The following is a 9,537-nucleotide window of genomic DNA, read 5'->3' as shown; positions in this document are numbered from 1 at the left end:
AACACCCAACTTAAATTCAAATCGGCATTTATGAACGAAATCTTGAAAAGTCATCATTTAAAATGGCGTCGCTGTCGAGGTGCGTTGTGCTGTGTTTTATATAAACTTTATGTTCCTTTTTTCGTAGTTTTATAAAAGCCTTTTTTATATTTGTTAGTTACGATATCTAAAATTTAATTCGCCCTTTTGTGAGTTATTATCAAGTGTGGTTTAAAGAAATCTTATATTTTAATTTCAAGTGTTGTAAATACTGCATGGGCATTTAGCAAATTCGCATCTGAAAACGTTTTATCATAATTTTGGTGAAAAAGATTATCAAGATATATTTATTTACGAGATACAAAATCAGAAATAATAACTTCTGCTCTTAAAAAAGATTAGTTCCTGAAGGAAAGATCTTTTTGATTGAGGTTTGTTTTCATGTGGATTTTATTGTTCTTTCAGTTTATTGCCCGCACCCACACAGCAGGTGTGGGATCGGGATGATGAGAGAAAAGCGAAGAGAGTTGGAAGTGCCTTGGTGGTGTCTCAAACCAGTGTACCACCCTACGGTCAAAGGAAAGGCTGGATACCTAGAGCTGAGGAAGACTTTGGAGGTCAGAGACACATACTTATATTTATAAATTTTGTAATAGTCATCTTAGGCCTTAAATATAGAATTTCTATTAAAAAAATATATTCTACCATAATTTTATCGTTGAAAGTAATCTTTGGATCTATCTTTTGATGTAAAAAAAGTTAAAAGCTGATCCATAAATCTATAGTATCACACTACAAGTCAATTATTTTGTTTTAAATCCTGACTTCCTGATAGAATACACTTTAAAGGTTTAATAGAAAATATAGATTTTCAAAGACACTTACACTTCCTAACCTATTCCAGATGGCGGTGCCTTCCCGGAGATCCATGTGGCTCAGTACCCACTGGGTATGGGAGCAAGAGGCAAGGAGAGCACCTCCAATGCCCTCGCAGTCCAGTTGGATGAGTCAGGCCATGTTAAATACTCGGCAATCGCTAGGCAAGGGCACAGTGCTGATAAGGTAAAATTAAGACAATTATTATGATTTAATCTTCTTTATTAAGGCTGAAAAGCGTTATTCTGTTCTGATCTCATTTAAATTGTGAAGATGTTTAAGAAGCTAAGATATTAATAAATGCCAATCAATTTATTTTCTTTTTATTATTACTATGCAGTACAGTATCAAATTGTACATTATATGGGTCAGAAGTATTCTAAAAGTGTAACTTGAGTTGCAGCAGCCATATGTTTTAGATTCCTTTACTTTTTGTGTTAAAAATGACAACAATAAAATCTCATGCTTACTCAATCATGAGATTTTATTGTTGTAGGTAGTATTACATGTTTTATTGATAATCTTGTAGCCTAAACTGTACCTAACTTATTACTTTAATAGGGTAATTTAATTTTCCTTCTGTTTTTTGGCAACTTGACTCTGTGCAACTAGAATAGTTAATGTAACATTTCAAAAAGTATCCAATAATATATCCATTTTTGAGATAAAAACCTTTTGACTCTCATTTTAACATATATCTTTCTTTCACCAGATAATATACTCCAAACTAACAGACCTTCTACCGTCGGAGGTCTTAGCGGAAGATGATCCTACACTACAGAAGCCTGATGATGAGGATATCCAGGATATCACAGAGAAGACCAAGCAGGCCCTGGAGAAGCTTACAAATGCCAAGATATCTGCGGCATTACCTGTTAAAGCTGCCCCCAAAGCTGTGAGTTGAAGTTCATTAATAGTTAATAATGATTCATCAAAGTTTTCTTTAATCTTTATAAATTTTTATTGTTTTTAATCCACATGGATACGTCAACCCCATTGTACCTTATACAAAATTCACTTACATCAAAAAATTATGATCTATTTTTCAAACTACAAACTAAATTATGAAGTGAAATTATTTGTTGTGTAAAAATGATAATAATATGTCATGAATACATACTTTGTAAGTTATTAAGCTCTCTGAAGAAGATTTGACTACTTTAAAGAGAAATGATCCTCCTCTTTCTTCCAACCTACTTAAGATTTTCAGTATCTTCTAAAGTCTAGAGTATTGTTGAAATATGAGTATAATTCATTGTATAAACAAACGCAGAGTATTTCTTGGAGTGGCCTCATAGTCAAACCAAGTTAGCCTCTATCAGGGCAACTTGCTGTAGACTATAATTTACAGGTGGAGATGTAATTGTAATATTATCCTGTAGCCCTAATTCTTACTAGTATATTTAGATCATCTTCTCTACATGAGAAGAGCATGTCATTATCAATCGCGCTGATAGTACCTTATATCCACAGGCACCAGCTCAATACATCAGGTATACACCTGCACAACAAGGAGGACAGTTCAACTCTGGTGCTAAACAGAGAGTTATCAGGTTTGTTTTAGCTATAATATTCATATTTATTTATTTAAGAGTTGACAGTATTATATGCATACTTGTATACATGACAATAATGTTTGAAAATCCTATTAAATTGAGTGAGATTTAGATATTTAATTTTAGCATTAGTAGAACATTGTTGTGTTGCAACAGAAATAACTGAAAATAAATAAATATTTCGCTTTATTTGAAAAAAAAGTAAAATATGGCAGATATTTCAGCGTAAAGTGTTTTATTTCTTGTGAGGCAAATAAATTTTGAAGCACTGGCAATTATACCTGTACTATATTTGAGAAATTTTATTTCAAATTTTATTCACAATTTACGAGTTTATATTACTTCAAAATCGTCATACAAATAAACGTTTTTGACAATTTCCGCTACAACATTCCACTGATTCCAAGATCTGAGATATTGTTCAACCGTGTTTCCTGACATATAAGCCTATCCCCGTCCCCGCAGGATGGTGGAGGCCCAGTCGGACCCGATGGAGCCGCCGCGCTTCCAGATCAACAAGAAGATCCCGCGCGCGGCGCCGTCCCCGCCCGCGCCCGTGCTGCACTCGCCGCCGCGCCGCGTGTCCGTCAAGCAGCAGCGCGACTGGAAGGTGCCGCCCTGCGTGTCGCACTGGAAGAACGCCAAAGGTCAGCCGCCAACCTATACGCACCCACACGGATGTTGAGCGCTCGCCGGAAGACTAGAGATCGCTTTGCACATCGTAAAATAAAACGCCAATCAATTGTGCGTTGACACCATTTCAGTTATACCCATGATAGATCAGCCAAGACCCGATATCTATTATTTTGCCACCTTTCTGCGTACTTTTTGGTAAACTAGTTAAAGCTGTCAGCTACAAGCTGCGTAATCTTTGAAAATGAATTCCTCTCAAGATACCCACTTCAACATTTTTTAACCATTACCAAATCAATAACTAACCACAATTTTCCTCAGGTTACACGATCCCATTGGACAAGCGTCTAGCCGCCGACGGTCGTGGTCTCCAACAAGTCCACATCAACGAGAACTTCTCCAAACTGGCCGAGGCGTTATACATTGCTGACAGGAAAGCGAGAGAAGCTGTAGAGGCGCGTGCGCAACTCGAGAGGAGACTAGCGCAGAGGGAGAAGGAGAAGAAGGAAGAACATCTGAGGATGTTGGCGCAGAGAGCGAGAGATCATAGGGCTGGTGAGTCTGTGTAACCATGTTTAAGATTTAATGTTCTTTTCCTACTTAAGTCATAATGCTAGGTGTAGTCTTTTTACAACGAATATTGAAATTCATATTCAAATTGCTATGGTTATACAAGAAACCAAGTTTATTCTCTTACTCTATTTTTAGGTGCCGTTTTGAAAATTTTAAATCCTCTCTGCTCAGCCTGGCTTGATCAAGTTGCGCCACAATACTTGGTTTTCCGACTTCCGCATGCAGTCCTGTGTGACTGTCACAGAAATAAAGAGTTTAATGTCCCTACTAATATCATAGATGGCATAAAAACATCTAAGTAGAGATGATGTTTCCTTACTTTTTCACTTAAAAACCATTGATTGGCTTTGGGCGGAATTTGGTACTCAGATCCCGATTGTCCCGATTTTATGCTACCGCGGGATGATTTCCCATTTGTAACGGGCGAAGCCGCTGGCAAGAGCAAGTCACACATATCCTTGGGTACATTGATATACCCAAGTATGTACAGTTATTTCTTCAACATCTCAATCAGACTTCATTTACCAGGTATCCGAGCACCCGATGAGGAACCGGAATCGAACGAGGTGGACGAGAGCGGTCTGACCGTCGCTGAGAGAGACAAGCTGCGAGCTGATAGGCATAAAGAGAGGCAACGCGAGAGGAACCTGGCCAGGGCGGCGCCTGATAAGAGGTACGTTGTTGTTTTAACCTGCAGTTGCTGTTGACATGTAATCCAAGCTCATGCAAAAATTCTAACGTATGCTTTTTTACCACATTACTACAAAGTACTAATATTTGAACGTCAAAATGAAATAGCATTAAGCATCGCCCACCCATCAACTAGTTTAGTAAAATCAGAACAGCGATTCTGTAGTGAAATCGGGCAGGTATCTTGCCTGGTATTGCTTTTGAATTACCTTATCTTACCTAAGAAATTACAAAAAAAGGCAATAGTTCTGTACATGTTTATTATTAAAAATCTACTAATTCTAAACTACAAAGATTGCTTCTACCTGTACAGAAATATTTACTTTTGACTTAATCCGAAACTATTTAATCTTCCTTTCCTCAATTGAATACCCCGTTTATTTTCCTCAGATCGAAGCTAGTCAAAGATCGGGAGCGTGACATATCGGAGCAGATCGCGCTCGGTCTGCCGGCCAAGACCAACCAGGGAGGCGAGGGGATGTTCGACCAGAGACTCTTCAACAACAGCAAGGGAATGGACAGCGGTATGTGTTTTAATGTACTAGAATTATTTGCCACACACATTGTGCCATATACTGTTTTTTCTAGCTTAAAACAAAGGACAAGACGAAAAATGCATCATTTTAAAAACTGTTTATTTAGAAAGAATTCAAAGTCAATAACGGTTTACTGTTAAAACGACAATATAATAAAAATAAGGTCATGAAAATAATTATTTTGTTATAGTATACTTTTCGTGTACCGCTGGATCGCGATAGGTTGACTTTGATATTATTAATTAATCAATTAACTCCGCCTATTGAGATCTAGCAAAGTAAGCAAGCCTTTCGAGTAGCAGTCCACTTTCTTAGTTAAATCAACATTTGTACTGTTTTTCGAACACCCTGTTTTCTAACTAATAATAATCTAGTCAATACATAATACAATGAACAATTGTTTTAAACATTCAAGGTTCAACCATCACCTTAACTTAGTTCATATCACCTGTATCTGTCAAGTCCCTATAACTAGTTTTAAAGTCCTAACAATACCCACCTCTGACCCCAGGCTACGGTGACGACGAAGCCTACAACGTGTACGACAAGCCGTGGCGGAACCAGGACAACGTCGGGGCTCACATCTACAGACCTTCGCGGAACGCTGACAAGGACAACTACGGCGGCGATATCGATGCTATCGCTAATACTCGCAGGTACAGTAGAAAAACTGTAGTGTATCTAATAAAGCTGGCTGAGGCTGGCACAGAACGGTGGATACTGGCACGAGGCAGACTGTATGCCATAATCTATACTAATATTATAAAGAGGAAAGATTTGTTTTTTTGACACGAATAGGCTTCGAAACTAAGTACTGGTCCGATTTGAAAAATACTTTCACTGTTGAGAAGCTACATTATCCCCGCTGAACAAAGGCTATAATTTATTTCAAAAATATTAGGGTTCCGTAAGAAAATTGCGATATTGTACCCTAAGGTGTCATAACTTATATCTTCTAACCACGCGGACGAAGTCGCGGGCAACTGCTAGTAAACTATATACACAAAATATTATAAAGGCAGATATAATGCCATGGCCATACCTTACCGGAAAACCAATGTAGGTGCAGAGTGTGGTAGTTGCATACTGCTAGGCACAATCCTCATCCCATCTGGAGAAAGATTGAGCATTGATTATCATGCTAGGTCACTGAGGGATAGCAATTCGGATATTTGTTTCCTCACGATGTTTGTCCCTTATGTCTTATTATAATTATGAAAAGTCACAGTGGTACCTGTTTGCTTTGGAAATGAACCTGCAAATCGTGCATAACAATCCATGCATAGAACCTCAAGGTTAACACTTACACATTGTCTATCATGTAATATCAGTACTTGGATTCGTATTAATGTCCAGTTAATACATACAACGTAACTAAAACAGGTGACAATAATATATCCACATTAACAATAGAATATTCTTCTTCCTACAGATTCGTAGCAGACAAAGAGTTCGCGGGCACCAGCAGCAGCAACACCCGCGCCGGCCCTGTGCAGTTCGAGAAGGATGCTCCCTCCTCTAGAGACGAACCTGTGAGTCTACTTCTATTTCGTACTTTATTTCAAACTCGGTTTTTGTATGGCCGAGCGTTTGAATATAGTCAAAATAACTGATGTAGTAAGAATTCTATTTGATGAAATCCTATGTTGTCGATGACTCTTTTAAATCTTGAAATAATACCACAGTTTTTAATATGCAGTTTTGTTTGCTTGTTTGTTTTAATGGACTGATAAAAATCATTTTTCAGGACAGGCAATCCAAACCTTCTAAATGACAACTTCAAGTGCAGTGCCTCTGACTAAATAACGCCCCACTCATTGGCGAGCCCTAATTACCTCTATGTTAGATCAGCAATGCACGCTAATGATGCCTAAACCTAGCCAAAGTTTTTTCACAAGAACTTAATTCTACCATCAACTCAAAAATAATACCACAATAACAATTTCTACAACCAATCTAATGAACAGCATTTCCCCAACAGTCTCGCAGCAACCAACCTGACGCTGACTTCGATCCCTTCGGTCTGGATCGGTTCTTGAGTGAAGCCAAGCGCGCGGACAAGTCGGGACGCAAGCGCGACCATCACGATCGACACGACCAACACGGCAAGAAGAGGAGGGATTAGATAGGTGAGGACTAATGTACAGAATGATGTCGCAATTGATGTATCAAGTTACTATGAGGGTTCTAAGTCTGGGTGTCATTGTGCATGTGATTTGTATGTTTTTGAAACCCCCCGCGACACAAGGAATAAATTCCTTAGCTAGGGAGTCGTTTAAAAAGAAAATCTGTAGCTTAGTGGTCTAGGTCAGCATGCGATACCAATTGTCGGGGATGTGTGGCGAGTCCGATCCCCGCACATGGTAAGCATTTGTGTGATTGGCGATCTCTTGTTGTGAGCCTGGTTTCTGGTTCTATGTGCATGTAACTTTTAGTTTCATGATACCTCATAAGGAATAATTTAAATAACTGATAATTCGGAGGTCGTGTAAAAAATAATACGAGTCTAGTGTACTTAATAATGACTTAATATAAAATCATTTGTATCACTCATAGGTTTGTTTACCTTTTTTTAATCATTTTACCTGATCGAGTAAAGATTTCATTACCAACATGAATGACCTACTTTCTACCTATTTAAAACAACCATTGCTTTTATTTGTTACAGGTATAGAAGGTGTATATAAAGTTAAAATGCTAGTTAATTGTAGTTAGGATTAGAATTTGTTACTTACATGCCACATCACACGAAACATCCGAGTTTTATGAACAATAATATGTTTCGTGTTAAATCTATTATACATAATTGGTCTATACGAGGGCCAAACACCACTAAGTTAAATTCTTGCAGTAGGGTATTTGACTTATCTAATGATATAAATCTGTATAGTCCAGATAGATTTCCAGTCCAATTTATCACATCCTTAAAAATTAAAGAAGTTAAAAAGCACTTCAGTTTAGTAGTGGGGGTTAAAAACATCACTTTCTAGTAAAAAACTTACTAGTAATCGCGCGAGATTAACAGTAAGTACCAATTACTGACATCGCGCGAGATTTTAAATCACTGTATCGCTTTCATTTTTTGTTTACGAGTTAAAATAAGTATCCAATATTTTTTGAAAATCTGTTTGACGGACTCAAAAGATTTTTAGTCAAATATCCTGTTGTGGGGAGATGCCGCTCTACGCTGTGTAGTGCGCTGTCTCGTTTTCACATAATATTACTTTAAAAGGTGATTATAGGCCGACTTTATATGGGTGCCCATCCACTTATATACCTCACCGTGCCTTGAAAAGCACAAAATAAACAAGATGTAGATAAAGTGCCTCAAATTGTAAACAAATTCTCCAAGCAATACATTAATTAGTTCATAAGTCTCGTTACTGAGTTAGCGTTTTACTTAAATTTTAATCCAACATAGCTTAGGAACTGTTGGTCCAAGACTTTCACTACTATTGTCTCGTAGTTGAAATCTTACGCAGAATTAAAAGAGGTTTTAAAAGTTGAAAGGGTTTTTCTATTTCCTAAAACTGAAATCGCGAAACGATTATAAAAAGGTTTAATGTCGTGAAAGCAAGACGCCGCTGTACATTGCGTAGTGCGTCGTCCCACTTTCACAACTTCAAATCCTTCAAGTGGTAATAACAACAGCAGAAGTAGATCATGAAGCAGAAATTCAATACTAATGAACTGAGTACCTACGCATCAGCACTGTCTGGGTTTCAAAGTGATTCAAAAGTATGTGAACTAAAGTACGCTAGTAAGCTAGCCCAGTATAACCGAAAAAAAGCATTTCTGAAGCTAATTCCGTTGATAAGTATGGTGTTTTTATTTTTATCATCTACTTTAGCTGGTGACTGTACTGCTATTAAATACTACATAACGCGATAATAAAAGAAAGCATGAAACTTAACGAGGGCTAATAAGTTTGAGCATTCAGTTATGTGAGTCAGTGTGGTGTCGTTGTGTGTACCTTTAGCATAAGACTCGTTGTACACGAGACAACACCAGGCTCCTATAAATTAAACACAGTAACTACTGCCGTATAATCTTAATGGACCATGTATTGTTGGAGACTCAAGTTGTCGAGCATAAGAAACTTGGGTTGTGTCGTGTAAGAAGGGCATAAGTCGTTCTGTGAATGGTTTTGTACTGTACAGAGCATAGATTAATTATTCTAAGTTTATGTGATTATGATTTTGCTATTTTTAGCTAAATAAAGTTGGTTGAAATACATAATGATAGTTGTTTCATTTATTATATTTCCGGACATGAAAGTTTATCTGCATAAAGGTGTTATATGCTTGAAGTGCCTGCTTGTGGCATCATACCTCGCGAAAGGATTGATGATGAATCAATCTCACAATAGTAACTATCAAAATTTTCGTTTTATTTTTATTAGCATTTTAACACAAAAATACTAGATTTACGACGGCTATCAAACACAGAATGTTCAGTAGTTACAATTAAAGTCGTTCATGTGACATACTAGTTATTGTAAAATAATATTTACCGTGGAATCCATTGTATTCACAGCTCTTTACTATCACAGCTATGCTGTTTAGCATGTTTAGATAAGGGCGTCATAGCTGTGTCATATGTATATTTTTATTGTTTTACTAGTTGTTGCCCGCGGGTCCCGATGCTGCAGCTTTTCTTGTAATGTAATTTTCTACTGTTTTGCATGTGTCTAA

General features: G+C 37.3%; 1 protein-coding gene across 1 annotated transcript; it reads left to right on the top strand.

Annotated features, from left to right (window-relative positions):
* The first annotated feature begins 18 nt into the window (after positions 1–18).
* LOC113507589 (puff-specific protein Bx42) lies at positions 19–9,082 on the top strand. Its single transcript, XM_026890433.1, has 13 exons — positions 19–79; positions 445–596; positions 884–1,041; positions 1,568–1,750; positions 2,329–2,408; positions 2,877–3,058; positions 3,366–3,599; positions 4,146–4,290; positions 4,698–4,831; positions 5,355–5,499; positions 6,276–6,375; positions 6,825–6,972; positions 7,512–9,082. The coding sequence occupies exons 1-12, from the start codon at positions 63–65 to the stop codon at positions 6,966–6,968; spliced, it is 1,674 nt and encodes a 557-aa protein (XP_026746234.1). The 5' UTR covers positions 19–62; the 3' UTR covers positions 6,969–6,972; positions 7,512–9,082.
* Positions 9,083–9,537: the final 455 nt, after the last annotated feature.

This window comes from Trichoplusia ni, unplaced genomic scaffold (assembly GCF_003590095.1).
Source record: "Trichoplusia ni isolate ovarian cell line Hi5 unplaced genomic scaffold, tn1 tig00002950, whole genome shotgun sequence".
NCBI lineage: Eukaryota > Metazoa > Arthropoda > Insecta > Lepidoptera > Noctuidae > Trichoplusia > Trichoplusia ni.
The sequence above is the reverse complement of the archived record's forward strand: the minus strand, read 5'-3'. Positions and strand labels throughout refer to the sequence as shown.

What these genes read in the sequence shown, in the direction of transcription:
- LOC113507589 (XM_026890433.1), top strand. An exon ending in TTAAAGCTGCCCCCAAAGCT is followed by an intron (nt 1,751 to 2,328) that starts GTGAGTTGAAGT and finishes TTATATCCACAG; the next exon opens with GCACCAGCTCAATACATCAG. An exon ending in AGCGAGAGATCATAGGGCTG is followed by an intron (nt 3,600 to 4,145) that starts GTGAGTCTGTGT and finishes TTCATTTACCAG; the next exon opens with GTATCCGAGCACCCGATGAG.